This window comes from Gambusia affinis, linkage group LG05 (assembly GCF_019740435.1).
Source record: "Gambusia affinis linkage group LG05, SWU_Gaff_1.0, whole genome shotgun sequence".
Lineage (NCBI taxonomy): Eukaryota > Metazoa > Chordata > Actinopteri > Cyprinodontiformes > Poeciliidae > Gambusia > Gambusia affinis.
In genome coordinates this window covers 22,139,861-22,160,387 of record NC_057872.1, presented here as the reverse complement: position 1 = coordinate 22,160,387, position 20,527 = coordinate 22,139,861, and the positions used below count along the sequence as shown (strand labels likewise).

Below are 20,527 nucleotides of genomic sequence, written 5' to 3'. Positions count from 1 at the left end.
CAAGCCTCCAATTGTAGATATGCTTTGATTCAGTTAGCTTAAGCTACCTGTATATACTGGTTAAAAAAGAATGTTTTCTTTACCCCAGATAAAGCAAAGGCTGGGTGAAAATGTGAACGATGTCATCCATGTTAACTGGAAAAAACACTCAGATGGAAGAGTTTTCATAAAGGAAACAGAGGAAAACAACCCATGAGAGGAACACAGATAAGATTCTGACTTGAAGATGTAAAAGCCCTCCAACCAGGGTGGTAACAAAAAAAAAAACAAACAAAAAAAAACACTTTTTGCTGTAGCTGATAACGCTTTAGTAAAGTTTTTTTTTTATACCTTATTTTAGAAAGAGTGTGATAATTATCCTAATTATTGTTGCTGTTAAATATCAGGAAAAATAAGAATGCAGAAACTTATCCCAAAAACTTGTCTCAATTACTATTACTACTAAATGGTTTAAAACAAAATCTTTGTATTCCTTGCTGTCTATTTGTCTTTTAGGTGCATAAAAAGTTACTTTCAGATTTTTGTGAACCTCATCTGCCCGAATTACTAATAAGTTTCTTTATTGTTATCTTCTATATTCTTCTAAAGGACGCATTACTCTTTAAGTCGGCTTGTCTATTTAGCATAGGATTATGTAAATTTATATTCTACTATTTGTTTTTTTCCCTTGAGAATTCTACAGAAATAAAAGTTAATCAAGTAACTTCTCTGCCCTGGTTTGATATTTTCTTTCACCAAAGTTCTTAAAAGTGTTTAATCATGGAAAAGATCAGGAAATAGTAATGTGCTTTTTTACCAATTTAAAACTAAAATCCATTGCAGACATGTGATTTTCTGACAGAAAAAAATATAACAATCAGCAACATTTGAGTTACTTCTGTGGGGAAAACAAAATGACACCGGAGACTGATGCTGTGATTTTTGCAAATATTTGCATAATAAGGAAGTAAAACACATTGAATGGCCTGAATGAAAGGAAAGATGAAAAGCAGTAATTCATTGTTAATTAACTGTCGACAAAAAAGGCAGAGAATTCAAACAAACTAGATTTGGGTTTAAACAGTGACAGAACCAGATATTAATTTACAAGTAGGCAAAGACTTTATCAGACATAAACTCCCATTTAATTGTTTATCCATCCATCCATTTTCTGTTCACCCTGGTCCCTAATGGGGTCAGGAGGGTTGCTGGTTCCTATCTCCAGCTACGTTCCGGGCGAGAGGCAGGGTTCACCCTGGACAGGTCGCCAGTCTGTCGCAGGGCAACACAGAGACATACAGGACACACAACCATTCACACACACACTCACACTGAACATGCAAACTCCATGCAGAAAGGCCCTGGGCGGGGAATCGAACCCAGGACCTTCTTGCTGCAAGGCAACAACCCTACCAACTGCGCCACTGTGCAGCCTATAAATTGTTTATGGCGAATCCTATTTGGTTATGAGAGCTCCTCTTTGGAGATTGTACTAAGAAAAAAAATCCTCTAGTAGAGCAAATATAATGCAAAGAAAAAACTATGTTCATGATAGTTTCCATATGTCATAAAAGACCAGGTTGGGCCCTTTTACTCATCAGAACTGCATTACTGTTCATGGCAGAGATTCAAGTAGGTGTTGGAAACATTGTTTAGATATATTAACATGCATCCATGAAACAAATGAAACCACATCCCAATGATGCTCTGTTATCATCAGACTCTGTTGCACAGTCCATTCCCAATTGGATTGAGTTACATGTGATTTGCTGATTTTCTAGTTGTGTCAACAAGCAGTTTAACAGAAATAGAGTGCAGTAATAACACAATGTACAAATAATCCACAACCAACTTTGCAGACTTATTATAGCGATTTAATAAAGAAATACACACCAGATTTCAGACCAGTTGAATAAACCACAGAATGAAAGAGACCTATGAGACAGATCATAAGATAGTTTGATTGTTTGATAGATATGATAGATTATCAGTCTGACAGATTCTGTTCAAAAAACAAGATTTGGAAAAGTTACACATTAAAGCTCTTAGTTTTACATTAACTGATAAATTTGTTGCTTTTTCTTTTATATTTGTTTTTCAACCTGTAGTCTCAAATTGTTGCTTATCTTTCAAAATCAGACCCAGCAAGCATCCCACAGTGTCCCAAAAGTACGTGATTGGTTCATCAGAAGCCTACACCAGCTCAGAACTGCTTTCCCCATAGCGAGTTTAATTTTGGTTTTCAATACAATCAGAATACAATCAGATATTCATAAGACTTTTTACCCCCTCTAGTGATCAAAATGAATCATTCAGCTTTAACTTTAAGCTTTAACTTTAAACCACAGTGTTGTCATGAAAACTTTAATCCAGTCTCGATGCGTACACCTCCACCTCACACAGAGTGAGATACTCATTTCTTTCAGGTATTACAACGTTGATGTATCGACCATCCATGCCGTTGCACTGAAAGGTTTCAGTAAAACCTGGAGCGATGGTTGAGATCACAGCACACCTGTCAGTGGAAAAAGATTTAAGATTTCAGAATTAAAGATACAGTCCTTTAGCAAAAATAATCAGGAGAAATTATTTTTTGCTTATAACAACATGTTTTATTTGCATTCAATGTTTTGATAAAATGACTGTAAACTACCTGGGATTGTTATTTCCGTTGTTGTCAAGTGAATTTCCAATACGAATTTCAGCTCCGTTAATTCGAGTATGAACTTCTACCCGATTTGTTATGTTAATATTGAACACTTTATAGGTTCTTCCCAGGTCCAGTCTCCACCAGGGGCTAAAGTCATTATTTGTGGCACTGCAGGAACTCTGGCTAAAGCGGCCTTCACGATACCCATCAATAGCGTAGTAGGCAATGGCTCCAGGATAAACTGTTGACTGTGAAGCTTTTCCATAAACTGCCACATTTTCTTCTGCAAAACAAAATGTTTAATATTAGCTGTGATACATAGTCTTCTAACATGCACTGCTTTTTGACAACTGCACATATATGGGCATGCAAATTTTGGCAGGCTCAACCTGCATATTGCCAAAAAATGCATCCCCTGCTAACTTGGAGAAATGAAAAGATAGGAGTGAAATAGCTTTTTCTACATAATCAGAGTAGTTCTATGAACTACTGGTATGAATTTCATAGCAATAGGATAACATTTGAGGAAAATAGATAGGGCATGCATATTTTGGCAGGCTCAAAATCCACATTGCCAAAAAATGCATCCCCTGCTAACTTGGAGAAATACAGAGTTTAGAGTGAAATAACTTTTTCTACATAATCAGAGTAGTTCTGTGAACTGCTGGTATAAGTTTTAAATCAATTGGATGAGATTTGAGGAAAATAGATAGGGCATGCATATTTTGGCAGGCTCAACATCCATATTGCCAAAAAATGCATCCCCTGCTAACTTGGAGAAATGAAAAGATAGGAGTGAAATAGCTTTTTCTACATAATCAGAGTAGTTCTATGAACTACTGGTATGAGTTTTATATCAATAGGATAATATTTGAAGAACACGGAGAGGCCATGCATATTTTGGCAGGCTAATTATAGGCTTTGCTGTACATGCATCCCCTGCTTACATGGGGAAATAAAGAGTTAAGAGTGAAATTACTTTTTCTATATAATCACACTTGTTTTATGAACTGCTGGTATACGTTTTGTGTCAGTAGAATTATATTTGTAGAAAATATATAAGGTCTACATGTATTGGCAAGCTAATAATTTGATATGCAAAAAAATGCATCCCTCTGCTAACTTGAAGAAATGAAGAGTTAAGAGGGACTTTACCTTTTCTACGTAATGAAACTTATTCTCTGTGCTACTGCTATACGTTTCATATCAACAGTAGACAGGGGATACAAATATTGGCAGGCTCAGTAATTAAAATGCATCCCCTCTACATTAATAGACTAGACAGTTAAGCATGATATAAAATGTTCTACATAATGGGCCTCTGTTTTGTAATACTTTAAGCTAATATGATGTTAAATGAAAAATCGGGAAATTTCAAACCAAATGCGGAGAGCGTTTTCTTCAGACACTGAAAAACGTTCGACTCATTTGTCTCAATAAATGTGTAAAAACTTAGCGTGTTCTTGCATGTGGGTAACCCGGCTAGCACCCATCATGACAGAACACTCAGGCCAACAGCCTACCCCAGCAGACGCAATAAGAAGGGCTTTATCTGAACAACACGCTCTCATACAGTCACATGATTCAGCTTTAAGAGAGTTGGGTAATAGACAGGCCGAAACAAACCGTCGGTTGACAGAGCTGTCTAACTTTTTGCAAGGTTCCGTTCAGCAGGTGCAGCCTCCAGCTCCAACCTCACCTGCAGTCCCAGACCCGCCAATCCGTCCCACGTTTTCGAAGATCCGGCTGCCAGACCCCGAGAAGTTCACAGGTGATGTGCACAAATGTGGGGGATTTATCTTACAATGTTCCATCATTTTCAATTCTTGTCCTCAAAGTTTTCCACACGACAATGCTAAAATAGCTTATGTGCTGTCCCAGCTGTCCGGTCGAGCTCTGGTTTGGGCCGAAGCCAAGTTTTCCTCCCCCACTGATTTTGGTTGTTCATATTCCGATTTCATTAAGGAATTAAAACAGGTGTTTAGTCAAGAGACGGACCAGACTTCAGCTTCCCGAGAACTCTGGAACCTAAAACAGGGGCAACGAACGGTGTCCGATTTTGCTATTGACTTTAGGATAAAGGCAGCCGCCTCTAAATGGGATGCTACTGCACTTAAAAGTGCTTACTTCCATGCATTAAGTGAACAGATCAAAGATGAATTAGCTACTCTGGATGAACCTGAGACTCTAGAAGAGTTTATAAGTCTGACCATAAAACTGGATAATAGAATTCGGTCTCGAGCCAAGGAGAGAAATCGCCGAATTCTCTCAGCCAGAGCCCCCCTACAAGCTACCCGTCCTAGTCTTCAGGAGGTACCAAACCCCTCGGAGACCTCAGAACCTGAGCCCATGCAGCTGGGTAACACTCGCCTGACACCTGAGGAGAGGCAAAAGAGACTAGTCTCTCGGTTGTGCTTGTATTGCGGGGGTCCCAACCATTTCATTGCTAACTGCCCCGTAAGTTTAAACTTGCAGGCCCGGCGGTAACGACGAGGAGGCTGCCGGTGCAACCCGCCAATAGAAGATCTCGTCTCCTTATTTCTGCTACACTTTTCCATCGCCATCAATCTCTTCCTCTGACTGTTTTTATTGACTCAGGTTGTGAACAAAATCTAATTGACTCTACCCTTGTTGAACAGCTAGGGATCCCTACAGAACCACTCCCTGTTCCACTTCATGTTTCAGCCCTAAATGGGGAGGTCCTGCCCAGGATTATCCAGAGGACTACACCCGTCCGTCTTGTGATTTCTGGTAACCATTCAGAGCTAATTTCTTTTTTTGTTTTCCCCGCAGTCAGCGCCCCTGTTATTCTGGGGTTTGAGTGGCTACTCGCACATAACCCACAGATAAACTGGAGAAGGACTACTATTGAATCATGGTCCAGTGAGTGCCATGCAACTTGTCTCCACTCTGCCGTTACCCCGACTTCCATAACAGCAGAGCAGCATGAGACCGATTCCCCTGACCTGTCAGTTATTCCCCTTGAATATAAGGATCTGGCTGCAGCCTTCAGTAAGAGCAAAGCACTCACTCTACCCCCCCACCACCCGTATGATTGTCCCATAGATCAGTTGCCCGGAGCCCCACTACCCACCAGCCGACTTTACAATATCTCCCGTCCAGAACGTCAGACCATGGAGAAATACATTAATGACTCGTTAGCAGCAGGCATTATACGCACTTCTTCGTCACCCCTTGGGGCAGGGTTCTTCTTCGTGGGGAAGAAGGATGGGTCCTTGAGGCCCTGTATTGACTACAGGGGGTTGAACCAGATCACCATTAAAAATAAATATCCTTTACCTCTTCTTTCCTCAGCCTTTAACCCTGTCCAGGAAGCTACCATTTTCTCCAAACTCGATCTCCGCAATGCCTACCACCTCCTTCGCATTTGCGAGGGAGATGAGTGGAAGACGGCATTCAAGACACCCATGGGACACTATGAGTATTTAGTTATGCCGTTTGGTTTACCAAATGCTCCCGCCTTTTTCCAAGCACTTGTAAACGATGTCCTCAGAGATTTCATTAATGTGTTTGTCTTCGTTTATCTAGACGACATACTGATTTATTCCAAGTCCCTGGAGGAGCACAAGATGCATGTCAGAAAGGTTCTCCAACGCCTCTTGGAGAACAAACTGTACGTAAAGGCAGAGAAGTGTGAGTTCCATCAATCATCCGTTACCTTCCTGGGCTACGTCCTTGAGAGCGGGCAGGTAAGACCTTCGGAGGACAAGATCAGAGCTGTGTTGGACTGGCCTAGACCCGAGACCCGTAAACAGCTGCAACGGTTCTTGGGTTTTGCCAACTTTTACCGCCGTTTCATACGGAATTATAGCCAGACCGCTTTACCCCTAACTGCGCTCACATCCACAAAGTCTAGTTTTACCTGGACCCCACAAGCAGAGGAAGCCTTCAACCGACTCAAGAACCTGTTTGCTAACGCCCCTGTACTAGTTCAGCCTGATACCACTAAACAGTTCATCCTTGAGGTCGATGCTTCAGACTCTGGAGTGGGAGCTGTGCTGTCTCAAGTTTCTGAAAAAGATAATAATACTCACCCCTGTGCATTTTTCTCTCGCAGACTTTCACCAGCAGAACACAACTATGATGTGGGAGACAGAGAGTTACTGGCTATTAAGCTCGCTCTAGAGGAATGGCGACACTGGCTAGAGGGAGCTGAGCATCCCATAGTAGTTTGGACTGACCATAAGAACCTGTCTCACATTCAGTCAGCTAAACGTTCAAACCCTTGACAGTCGCGCTGGTCATTATTCTTTTCTTGATTCAACCTGTCTATTTCTTACCGTCCAGGTTCTAAAAATGTCAAGCCTGATGCCCTCTCTAGACTTTATGCACCTGATGACTCCGAGAAGGAACTCACTCCCCTGCTTCCCCCCAGCTGCACGGTGGGAGTAGTTACCTGGGAGGTTGAAGACCTCATCCGTCAAGCCCAGCTAATCGAGCCTGTCCCTGAGTCATGTCCACAGGGGAGGACGTACGTCCCTGCCTCCGCTCGATCCCGCTTCCTACAGTGGATACATTCCTCAAAGTTTTCCGGATATCCAGGTATCAGTCGAACTATTGGGTTGGTCAACCGAAGGTTCTGGTGGCCATCAGTTCATAAAGATGTCAAAGAGTTTGTGTTAGCATGTCCAGTCTGTTCCAGGAACAAGTCCTCCCATCAGCCACCCACAGGATTACTCCAGCCATTACCTATCCCCAAGAGACCTTGGTCTCACATCGCTATTGACTTGTCACTTCTCCAAGTCTTGTCATTTTGTTCCCCTTCGCAAACTCCCCACTGCCGCTCAAACTGCCATGCTTCTCATTAAACATGTCTTTAAATTACATGGCATCCCTCAGGAGATACTTTCCGATCGGGGTCCTCAGTTTATCTCCCAAGTTTGGTGACAATTTTGTTCCGCCCTAGGGGGGAAAGTGTCATTAACCTCTGGTTACCATCCCCAGACTAACGGCCAGACAGAGAGGTTAAATCAGGAGCTGGAGGCCATGTTGCGTTGCCTGACTGCCTCTAACCCCGAAGACTGGGCTCAATATCTACCATGGGTAGAATATGCACACAACAGTCACATTTCAGCAGCCACAGGGTTTTCCCCGTTCGAGGTCTCTCTCGGCTACCAGCCCCCTCTCCTGCCATCCGACGAGAAGGACATATCGGTAACGTCAGTACAGCATCACATTCGCCGTTGTAAAAAGATCTGGTCAGAAACCATCACGGCACTTAATCACACTGCCACTCAGAACAAGAAACAGGCTGACCGGAGAAGAACCACTGCGCCCACTTATTTGGTCGGGCAGAAGGTCTGGTTGTCTACCCGGGACATACCCCTCAAGTCCATGTCCAAGAAATTATCTCCCAGGTTTATTGGCCCGTTTGAGATAATGTCAGTCATCAGTCCAGCAGCTGTACGCCTTCCTCCCTCCCTACGTGTTCATGCTACTTTCCATGTCTCCCAGATTAAACCGGTCCTGTCCAGTAATCTTTGCCCTCCGGCCGAACCCCCTCCTCCCACCCGTCTTATTGACGGTCATCCTGCATTCTCTGTCCGCAGGATTGTGGCTTCCCGTCGGCGCGGTCGGGGTCACCAGTACCTTGTTGACTGGGAGGGCTACGGTCCAGAGGAACGCTCTTGGGTTCCCCGCTCCTTTATCCTTGACCCCTCCCTTATTAGTGATTACACCGCCTCTCAGCCTTCCTCCTCTTCTCGGCCGCCAGGTGGCGTCCGTTGAGGGGGGGGGGGGTACTGTTAGGTTGGGGTTATTTTTCCTGTTTTTGTTCTGGGTTCTGGGAAGCTGCTGTTTCCTTTCACAGCCACCTGATGTCACCATTGAGCGGAGCCCCTGGAGAAGTGTGGCGGCCAACCTGTAGACGCACCTGTGTCTAATCATCAAGAGCTGCGGAGGCGCTTCATAAGGACCGCCTAGCTGACACTCCAGTGCCTGAGTGTTTGCCTCAACTGGTAGACATTTCCTTAAGAAAAGAAACCTTCTATGATCGCTCCTTGTGCTCTGATCGCTCCTCGTGTTCTGATCGCTCCCTGTGTTTCTTCCGTCAGATTTCCTTGTGTTTCCTCACGACGCCATTGGTGTTACCAGTCGGTTGCCTTCCTCGTGCACTCACCTCCCTGGTCCCTCCCCGTGGATTCCCTACGGCTCGCCACAGGCTGGGCCTGCCGGCGCTTCATGTTCCGGGAGCAAATCACCGGAACCCCGCTTGGAAGTCGACCCGCGCTCCTCTCCACCTACAAGGCTTACCTGCTCGCTCTCCAAACGGTAATCCATTTCTTCAGCCACCGCCACCGACAAAACCTCACTCCGCATCCAAGTAAGCACTCTCTGAAATATACTCAAAATTACCTTGGATCTGTCCCGTGTTTCACTCCGCCTATTCTCATCAACAGTCCGACGACCGTTTTCCTTCATTCCCAGGCTCCAGGACTTTTTCCCCCTGACCCCACTACCTTTTCCCAAAATAAAATTATTGTTGTTTTATATCGCCTCTCTTAGCGTGTTCTTGCATGTGGGTAACCCGGCTAGCACCCATCATGACAGGTTTGATATTTTCTTTCACCAAAGTTCTTAAAAGTTTTTTGTTGACACAACTGATTTTCTAGTTATGTTAACCAACAATTTAACAGAAAATTAAGTAGTGTGCAGTAATAACACAATGTACAAATAATCCACAACCAACTTTGCAGACTTATTATAGCGATTTAATAAAGAAATATACACCAGATTTCAGACCAGTTGAATAAACCACAGAATGAAAGAGACCTATGAGACAGATCATAAGATAGTTTGATTGTCTGATAGATTATATCAAAAGACAAGATTTGGAAAAGTTACACATTATAACTCTTAGTTTTACATTAACTGATAAATTTGTTGCTTTTTCTTTTATATTTGTTTTTCAACCTGTAGTCTCAAATTGTTGCTTATGTTTCAAAATCAGACCCAGCAAGCATCCCACAGTGTCCCAAAAGTACATGATTGGTTCATCAGAAGCCTACACCAGCTCAGAACTGCTTTCCCCATAGAGTTTAATTTTGGTTTTCAATACAATCAGAATACAATCAGATATTCATAAGACTTTTTACCCCCTCTAGTGATCAAAATGAATCATTCAGCTTTAACTTTAAGCTTTAACTTTAAACCACAGTGTTGTCATGAAAACTTTAATCCAGTCTCGATGCGTACACCTCCACCTCACACAGAGTGAGATACTCTTTTCTTCCATGTATGACAACATTGATGTATCGACCATCCATGCCGTTGCACTGAAAGGTTTCAGTAACACCTGCAGCGATGGTTGAGATCACAGCACACCTGTCAGAGAAAAAAGATTTAAGATTTCAGGACATACTCAAAAATACATTATTTTAGCAAAAATAATTCATGAGATATATAATTTATGCTTATAACAACATGTTTTATTTGTATTCAGTGTTTTGATAAAATGACTGTAAACTACCTGGGATTGTTATTTCCGTTGTTGTCAAGTGAATTTCCAATACGAATTTCAGCTCCGTTAATTCGAGTATGAACTTCTACCCGATTGGTTATGTGAATTTTGAACACTTTATAGGTTCTTCCCAGGTCCAGTCTCCACCAGGGGCTAAAGTCATTATTTGTGGAACTGCAGGAACTCTGGCTCCACAGTGCTGCACGGTTCCCATCAATAGCGTAGTAGGCAAGGGCTCCAGGATAAACTGTTGACTGTGAAGCTTTTCCATAAACTGCCACATTTTCTTCTGCAAAACAAAATGTTAAATGTCAGCTGTGATACATAGTCTACAAATATACTCTACCTATGTACATATTGACAAGTGCATATTTTTATTTATTTTGTTTGTTTGTTCAAGTATTCAATTTGGTATTTAGAAACTTGTAAAACCGAAACTTCTTGATTTCATATTAAGCTTAGGTTTGACAGAGAATTTGCTAGAGAAAATAAATATCTTTCTACTTTCTGTGTCTCCACATTGCTTTTTGTAAGGACATCATCCCAAAAGGTGCTTTTTTTCTTGTAAATTAATAACAAATTTCAGCAGAGGATAAACATTTCATATACAATTAATTTGTAAGAACAGCCTCAACACTGCGTAAGCAGTGCTATTTTTGTGCAAGCAGTCATCTGATGATTTTGTTAATAAATCGTCTAGGGTTGTCTGTACAGTTATGATTTTGGCTCTAAAAACTCTGTCCAGTTTCTAATGTCACCACCATACTGAGATTGTCCTAGTCAAAGTGTTTAATGACATCTACATAAACACAAACTATGGAAAAACCACAGTGACACTCACTGGCCAACCCAACTTGACTGATAAAAATATGATCAAAAATGTTTCGAAAGATTCTCACCAGTCGGGGCGCGGTATCCATAGACCTCCACTTCACAGATATGTAGAACCCTGTTCGCACCAGGTGCTATAATGGTCACATAACGTCCTTCCACATGCTTAGAAAATTTTATTGAATAAGAGCTTCCAGATGCAGCTGTAGAAATGGTAGCAACCCTAGAAAAGAAGAGCTGAGTCAGTAACATTCAAGATTCTTTATTCCCCACATGGCTTGCTGAAGTGTTCAAAATCACATACTCAAATCTATCTAAGTATTTCTTCGCAATTACAAACTATTTCATTAATCTTGGTATCAGTATAAAGGTAACACTGGGGTGACTCCATCAGAAGTTTAAATATCCCAGGAGCTGCTATAGTTTCAGAGAAAATGAGGATTGCAACAGTATACAGTACAGACCAAAGGTTTGGACACACCTTGTAATTGGATTCAATTACAAGGTGTGTCCAAACCTTTGGTCTGTACTGTATGAACATTATAGAAATAGAATCAATAGAGCTACAAACTTTGTGAAACCATAGATCCAAGACTGCTCAGTACCTGTACTAAGATTGATGTAGCTGACATAAACACAAGAACATTTACAGAGAAATTCCTTGCCTTTTTGGCCTTGGCATTGGTTAGCATCATCTACCAAACTGAGGATTTCCTTTGTTTCATTTACTAAACTTAATAAACTTTTGTCATATGTCTAAAATTGCTAGTTTTTTTTTGTTTTGTTTTTGTTTTTTTGGGAAGGAAATATATTATAGTTTTCTATCCAACTATAATAAAACAATAAGAAATTGCTAAATTTTACTCCCAATGAATGGTTGGAAAACCATGGTAAAAAAACAGCAATTACAACAAATTTAGTCACATTTACTGAAAATTTTAAAAATGGAAACCACCAATACTTATGTATATTTTGTCACTACCAGAGCTCCCTACAATCTCTATGGATGAAGGGTTGTGGTCACTGTCCTGAAGCCCTGGGCGCAAAATCAGCTTGCAGCTCAGAGTTTCTTTGGATACCAAATAAGTCTCTGTTTAAGGGGAGGTGCAGAATTGAAAAAGGTTCAAATCTGAGTAGCATTGAGGCTCCCTTGTTTCACACTGTATGCATGGGTTTCACTCACAGTCGGTTTGCAGTGCCATCTTTTTGCAAAGAGTTTCCGATGCGAACTTCCACACCATTGAGTCGCTCTCCACAGCAGTCTCCTCTGTTGGTGATGACGACCTTGGTGACTATATATGAGTCCAGCAGGTCCACTCTCCACCAGGGGCTGTTTTCAGCATCAGTGTGGGTGCAAGATCCCTTTGTAAGGTCAGCATTTAGGTTTCCATCAATAGCATTGGAGGCACTTACAAATGCATTCCACGGCTCCCCTTTGAACTGAGAAGACTGTGTAGCTTTGCCGCGTAAAGCCACATTTTCTGAAATGAACAGAGAAATTTTAATTAATCCTATTGTAGGTTGTTTGGCTTAAGAGATTTATACAGTTGTGAAAATTCACATCCGTTTATCTGTTAGTCAATTTAAAAGTCTTTGATGCTTTTTTTGTCTCAGTAAATGTAAATATAAACTACATATATATGGAAGGCAGAATATTATGCTGTTTGCTGAAGTTAGAGCAAAGCCTTTCTTTAAAGACAAAACTCATTTTGAATAAGTTCAATTAGAATATTGTGTTGAGTTCATAGATTAACGTTCAATCACAAACTATGCTTGCAGTTTCTAAATTGACATAAATTTCACATTACTTACGGTAAGTGTAAGCTGAGCACACTGGCAGGAGGAGCAGCAAATGAAACAGAACACCGTACCTCATGATTCTGGCAAAAACAGGAGAGAAAAACAATTTAAAATTAAATTACAAAAATAAAATAAAAAACAACTCTGAAAATATTTCCTAGGCTTGTTAGAAATACTGTAAGAAATTTATGAGAACTGAGAAATTACCTTGATTCTTTGGTAGGTTTTCTGTTTGAGGAGAGAGATTTGCCTTTGAGTGTTTCTTAAGTCCTTCACTCATCTATTTATATCAGATAAAACTCATATGTTGTCCAATCACATCTCAAAGAGAAGTCAACTCCTACAATTCTCAGTTTGCTTGAGCTCGGAAAGTCCTATTGTCACCGGATTCAGTTATTTACTTTGCCATCATTTGTTTAAACAGATCATGGTTTAGTTAGTCTTTATGAAGACATATAAGCTCAGTCCTGCAAATCAAACACTCAAACAGCTTCATGTAGCAGTTTTGTTCATCCTAAATAAGACAGATCATTGCTGATAATACAGTAAAATATCAACGAAGGTTCAGGACACTTTCAATCTGAATCTGAAAGTGTTTTAAACATTCAAAATATTCTCAGAAAAGAAGAGAATTCTTGTTATTAGAAAAAAATGGTTTAGAAACTTTCTTAAAGATACCATTTCCATTTAATTACTGCCATTTCTGATATAGGCAGTATATCAGAAATGGCAATTACCAGGATTGTTTGGGCAACTACTGTGTTAGCCCAATCATTTGGCTGAGGCCTGGCACAAGGTAGATGACAGAAATGGCATTGGGGAGCCTGTTGGAGAGTAGCTGTTTGTTGGAGAGATAGAACACATAACACCAGTTTTAAAGTCCCTCCACTGGCTCCATGTAGCTCAAAGAATAGACTTTAAAATACTGTTGATAGTTTATAAATCACTGAATGGTTTAGCACCTCAATACATTAAAGACCTGCTGTTGTTGTATCAACCTTCCAGAACTCTCAGGTCTTCTGGTTCTGGTCTGCTCTGCATTCCCAGAACCAGAACCAAACGAGGAGAAGCGGCATTTAGCATCTATGCACCAAAAATCTGGAACAAACTTCCAGAAAACTGTAAAACAGCCAAAACGCTGACTTCACTTAAATCTCAACTAAAAACCCACTTGTTTAGAGTTGTATTTGAAACGTAATCAATTACAAATTTATTGACGGAACCTGATTTAATGTTCTGTTTTGATTGTTGATTCTACGTTGCATTGTGTTTTTGTGTTTGATTTGATGTAAAGCACTTTGAAATGCCTTGCTGCTGAAATGTTCTATACAAATAAAATTTGATTTGATTTTGATTTTAAATACTCTACAAGAATCTCAGTTGGAAGAGGATGATGACAGATGTTTTATTATTGCTGGATGAATGTATTTTTGAATGTTACAGTTTTTCACCGCAGCCAATTTATGTAAATGAAATTTCAATGAAACACTTGTGACATAAAAGCCAAGAAGAGTTTTAAAATATATAGTTATTCCAGAAGATCCTTCGCACCACTGGGAATGTGTGATTTTATGAACTTTTATTCTGTACTGTTGACTTTGCCACTCTTTCGTTATGCCGTTGTTACTATTCAGTTCTTCTTGCAAGAGTGACACAGAACTGTTTTTTAGCTGTTTGAATACTTGTTTAACATTGGTGAAAAAACATTTGGGTGGACCGTGCCCAGGTTTCTTCAAAGTCAAATATTGGCATTCATTAAGATTACTGTGCCTTTAAACAATTTGCCATATCCAAACATGTGGTTATATTTTAAGTCAATATCTCAAACCTACAGCTTCTTGTGTGAAATCACGGAAAAATCACACCATTCAAATTTTCAAGTTGAGAATTGTGGACCTATGTAAATCTTGATTATGCATGGGTCCAATGTTATTTTTTGGTAATTCCACATAGAAAATGCACGATGAGTGAGTTGTATGTTCATATTCATGACCACCCACTCTGTGATAGGAGATTAATCTACAAACACTGCAGCTCATTCTAGTGGAACGTATTTAAAATGAGTTTTGTCTTTAGAAGGAAAGGTTTAGTCTAACTTCTACAGAAAGCTGCATACTTTTTGTAGAAGTATGTAACTTCTACAAAAAACTAGATATTTTAGTCAAAAAAACTACAAATATATGGAGTTTCTTTTTCTAAACCTAAATTTTGAAGGTCTAAAAAGGAATTGTCTTTTCCTGCCTTCTATATATATGTAGTTTATATTTCTAAATCTATACTTTGAAGGTTATTTAAAAGGGATTAAAAAGGTATTGTCTTGTCCTGATTCACTTTTGGCTGAATCTATTTCCACTTTGTGTTTTCATAAAAATGCTAAGATGATTGTTTGATTTATTTTCAAAGTGCACATTCCTTTTAAGAAACTGTTGTTTCTGATTATAATGACATTGCAACAGCTTAGAAAGTTTAGAAAATCCTTATTTCAGGTGAACACTCACTGTTTGTTAAAATGGGCTTTCGTGGAAGAGCAAGAGGTTTGAGTCCAAGACAGGGTCAGGTCCACCCAGGTGTTTATTCACCAATATCAAACAGGTATTCAAACAGCTAAGAAATCAGATCAGCAGGACAAAATGATGTTATCAGGCAGCCTATTTACAACCTGGTGTTAAAGTAGGTTGTAAGAACCTGTGAATAAACACCTGGGTGTTTAATCTGTGAAAACCAGGTGTTGGACCAGTGGACCATCCAACACCTGGGTGGAGCAGTGTTTATTCTGCCGCTAGATAAGGTCCGGTCCACCCAGGTGAATAAACACCTGGGTGTTTATTCACAGGTTAAACACCCAGGTGAATAAACACCTGGGTGTTTAATCTGTGAAAACCAGGTGTTGGACCAGTGGACCGGTCCAACACCTGGGTGGAGAAGTGTTTATTCTGCCGCTAGATAAGGTCCGGTCCACCCAGGTGAATAAACACCTGGGTGTTTAATCTGTGAAAACCAGGTGTTGGACCAGTGGACCGGTCCAACACCTGGGTGGAGCAGTGTTTATTCTGCCGCCAGATAAGGTCCGGTCCACCCAGGTGAATAAACACCTGGGTGTTTAATCTGTGAAAACCAGGTGTTGGACCAGTGGACCGGTCCAACACCTGGGTGGAGCAGTGTTTATTCTGCCGCTAGATAAGGTCCGGTCCACCCAGGTGAATAAACACCTGGGTGTTTAATCTGTGAAAACCACCTGGGTGGATCAGTGTTTATTCTGCCTCCATATAAGGTCCGGTCCACCCAGGTGAACAAACACCTGGGTGGACCGGACCTTATTTGGCGGCGCCCATTTGTCAATTCCAAATAAGTACATTTGTTTAATGTTCACATTTCTAAGTTAAGATAAAGCAGTAAAATATAGTTAATTATCACTTAGTACAGTCAGGAGGATTGTAATGTACACTATAATTATACATTCTTTAACCAACATGGTTTGTGTCCAGAATTGTGTGTTTTTGGGAAAATGTTGATCAATTGCAAATCAAATGCAGTTTGAAATGATGACATAAAAGTTTCAAAATTGATTTGATTTAATTTAGTCATTTTTAAATAATATATACATTACATTATCTAACCAAATTGCTGCTGCACTGTCAGATGAGCTTTTTGCTCCTTTCTCACTTTGTTGTGCATCGACATAAAAAAACAAGAATTACTAAATTGGTCACATAAAATACCCTTGAAAATTAATTTACATAATTGCTCTTTTCTATTTTTGCACTTTTTCATTTTCAATCTTGTATTTCTGTAAAAACAGCCAAACCAACCGTAATGCTGGTTCTGCAAATGAAAACATGAAAATCCATCATTAAAAATCACATTTCATCTGCGATTTGTTAAATAAAATCACTGATTTGTAACTACTGTGTCCACTTTGAGAACTGGTTTGAAAGTTCAAAAAATCATTTTTGCAGCTAAATTACAAAATAAATATGGATGAGTTCAAGAAGAAACATATTTGTTGTTCTTCATTTTAATTAGATTACTCTGTCAGATCGGTGCAAAGAGCTATTATAGTCATCCAGCTTCAGATGAGAACATCTATACAGGCAGTTTGCGCAAAGATTGTGATAATAAATTGTATCATATTCGTGGTTAATGGTTTATAATACTTCTGATTAGGTGAAGCCGTTTCAGAGATACTCACATTTACGAACTGCTTTAATTTTGACTGTCTGTGGTCATAACCCTCCACATCCAGATCTTCCAGAACTATCAGCAACTCGTCGCCATAGGAACGGGCGGCAAGGCAGACGGGGATGCGGCAGCTCTGATTGGTGGAGTAGTTCTGGTACCAGTGGGTCTCCACCTGGTAGGACCTGACTTTACGGGCGTGGGAGCGATCCGTGTTCCAGCCGCCCGGGTGCTCTGCCTCTTCCGGAAACTTGATGTGTTTGACCACCACAGAGGACCGGCCACAGCCCTCAAGGTGCAGGATGAGGTCCTGGTACTCCTGCTTCATTTCCACGGACAGATCTGAACCAAAGAGACAGTGGAGCGCAGTGTTTAAGTAACGTTGACAAAAGATATTTGTTGTGATCTGATTTTTGCGATTAAGCAGAAAAACTAAAAACATTTATGGTAAAGACTGGAATAGAAGAAATCAAACGAAGTACGTTAAATGAGGCGTCATATTCAAAAAAGAAAGATAAGGATAGATTATTACAAGTATTTACCCCCAGCTTTCTGATGGAGACTCCCCTTCTTCTCCTACTGTGTTTATTTATCTTTTGGCGCATTGCTGCCACCTTGTGGACAGCAGTTGGGATTTGGCTTTACAGTTTTAGACCGTAAAGCCGGGACCTTTTCAAAATCTTCAAAATAACGTTTGTTTTATAATAAGTCTATCCTTTCAATCTGGTATTTACTTAAATCTAAGATAACATATGTAACCGGGTGGTTCATTAGGTTGAACACGGTTTATATTTAATCCTTGTAAATTCCCACCCATGTCGGGTCCTTGAATGCACCATGCCCCGTTTCCCCACCTTCACTTTTGCGTCAGTTTTTTTTGGGCTTATTAATGTATATAGGCACCAGGTGTGCCCGCCAAGTGACAAGTCAAGTCCATTGTGGCAGCTGGGATCTGTCGGATGAGCGCTGGTGCCGTGCTGGTCCAGCTGCTGAATAGGTTGCTTATGTGCAATATTATGCTCTCACCCATGTGCAGTTTTATGATGCTCTCAGTAATTGGCTAAAGGGTTGTCCTCTACAGCTGGAGGTGTAGCAAAGCACCGCAGAACCAGAACCAGGGTTTATATTTCTTTTTTTTTTTTATGAATTAGCAGATTGGGCGCAGCTCTAAAGGACTGGACTGATGCGACGGGAGATTTATATTTTCTTTTGTTCAATATTATTTGTGTGTGATGAATTTGTTTCTATTAGTTTGGTTTGTAGTTGATTTTGTTATGTCTCTGATTGCTTCCAGTGTTTTCCTAGATGCCTGTACCAAATCAGGTCTTAAATTAGAATAATAAAGTATATTTTTAACATTGTTAAAGAAAGTATAAATAAAATATATTTTTGTATGCTACCTCTGTTTCATCACTTTAAGCCAGACTTACTTGAGTACTTTTAATTGGGAGACCCTAGGCTACCTGAGCATGTTTTAGTAGTCTACCAGTTTGCTTTAGAGCCACGCCCTCAGTCATCATCCGGGTCTTTCCCCCGTGTTACAATTTTCTGGCGCTGCGAGCAGGGTCTGGCTGTTGGAACAGATAGTATGTTGACTATGTTGGTTCTGTGGTAGCGGTGCTTTAGTAAAGAGCAATTTTTTATTTTTTTTTTTTTTGGGGAGTGCTTAGAGGGTGAGAGCATAATAGTGCAACAGTAGGCACATCGTGGGACCTGGCTGGAGATTTCCAGCTGTGAACAAAGATCAACGTTCCCGGTGCGATGGCTGAGGAACTTCAAGAACTCCGTGCCCGAGTCCAGCAGTTGGAGGCCGAAAGGAGCCGTCTGCAGCAGGAGAGGGATGATGCACAAGCTGGCCCGAGTACGAGTGGAGCTCCGATGAGCAATGGGACAGCTGACCGCATAATCTACCTGCCAAGGGAGAGAAAGTGTCCAATCTTTAGAGGAATTCATGGTGTTGGAGTGGAGGAGCGGATAGAAGAGGTTCGCACCAGCATGCGAGTCCGCCATGTTGGACCCACAGACCGGGCTGCTTTCATTTTTGACCATCTTGAAGGTGAAGCTCGAGATGAGATCAAGTATAGATCGTCAGCTGACCGTGAGGATCCAGAAACTGTTTTCACCATTTTAAGAGAACTGTATGGTTGCCAGCAGTCATATGTTTCACTGCAGGAGGACTTTTTTTCCCCCTGACCCCACTACCTTTTCCCAAAATAAAATTATTGTTGTTTCATATCGCCTCTCTTAGCGTGTTCTTGCATGTGGGTAACCCGGCTAGCACCCATCATGACAGAACACTCAGGCCAACAGCCTACCCCAGCAGACGCAATAAGAAGGGCTTTATCTGAACAACACGCTCTCATACAGTCACATGATTCAGCTTTAAGAGAGTTGGGTAATAGACAGGCCGAAACAAACCGTCGGTTGACAGAGTTGTCTAACTTTTTGCAAGGTTCCGTTCAGCAGGTGCAGCCTCCAGCTCCAACCTCACCTGCAGTCCCAGACCCACCAATCCGTCCCACGTTTTCGAAGATCCGGCTGCCAGACCCCGAGAAGTTCACAGGTGATGTGCACAAATGTGGGGGATTTATCTTACAATGTTCCATCATTTTCAATTCTTGTCCTCAAAGTTTTCCACACGACAATGCTAATTATGTGCTGTCCCAGCTGTCCGGTCGAGCTCTGGTTTGGGCCGAAGCCAAGTTTTCCTCCCCCACTGATTTTGGTTGTTCATATTCCGATTTCATTAAGGAATTAAAACAGGTGTTTAGTCAAGAGACGGACCAGACTTCAGCTTCCCGAGAACTCTGGAACCTAAAACAGGGGCAACGAACGGTGTCCGATTTTGCTATTGACTTTAGGATAAAGGCAGCCGCCTCTAAATGGGATGCTACTGCACTTAAAAGTGCTTACTTCCATGCATTAAGTGAACAGATCAAAGATGAATTAGCTACTCTGGATGAACCTGAGACTCTAGAAGAGTTTATAAGTCTGACCATAAAACTGGATAATAGAATTCGGTCTCGAGCCAAGGAGAGAAATCGCCGAATTCTCTCAGCCAGAGCCCCCCTACAAGCTACCCGTCCTAGTCTTCAGGAGGTACCAAACCCCTCGGAGACCTCAGAACCTGAGCCCATGCAGCTGGGTAACACTCGCCTGACACCTGAGGAGAGGCAAAAGAGACTAGTCTCTCGGTTGTGCTTGTATTGCGGGGGTCCCAACCATTTCATTGCTAACTGCCCCGTAAGTTTAAACTTGCAGGCCCGTAACGAGCAGGAGGCTGCCGGTGCAACCCGCCAATAGAAGATCTCGTCTCCTTATTTCTGCTACACTTTTCCATCGCCATCAATCTCTTCCTCTGACTGTTTTTATTGACTCAGGTTGTGAACAAAATCTAATTGACTCTACCCTTGTTGAACAGCTAGGGATCCCTACAGAACCACTCCCTGTTCCACTTCATGTTTCAGCCCTAAATGGGGAGGTCCTGCCCAGGATTATCCAGAGGACTACACCCGTCCGTCTTGTGATTTCTGGTAACCATTCAGAGCTAATTTCTTTTTTTGTTTTCCCGAGTCAGCGCCCTGTTATTCTGGGGTTTGAGTGGCTACTGA

At 41.2% G+C, this 20,527-nt stretch overlaps 1 protein-coding gene across 1 annotated transcript in view; it reads right to left on the bottom strand.

Moving 5' to 3' along the window:
* Positions 1–9,342: 9,342 nt before the first annotated feature.
* The window catches only part of LOC122831121, a 33,305-nt gene continuing 22,120 nt past the window's right edge, over positions 9,343–20,527 (bottom strand). The window contains exons 18-26 of the mRNA XM_044117072.1: positions 19,408–19,454; positions 18,620–18,827; positions 16,971–17,258; positions 12,948–13,002; positions 12,753–12,820; positions 12,124–12,421; positions 11,009–11,163; positions 10,119–10,398; positions 9,343–9,973 (exon numbers count right to left, since the gene is read on the bottom strand). Of these exons, the coding sequence (XP_043973007.1) occupies positions 9,823–9,973; positions 10,119–10,398; positions 11,009–11,163; positions 12,124–12,421; positions 12,753–12,820; positions 12,948–13,002; positions 16,971–17,258; positions 18,620–18,827; positions 19,408–19,454 (1,550 nt within the window). The 3' untranslated portion in view covers positions 9,343–9,822. The remainder of the gene's footprint in view (positions 9,974–10,118; positions 10,399–11,008; positions 11,164–12,123; positions 12,422–12,752; positions 12,821–12,947; positions 13,003–16,970; positions 17,259–18,619; positions 18,828–19,407; positions 19,455–20,527) is intronic.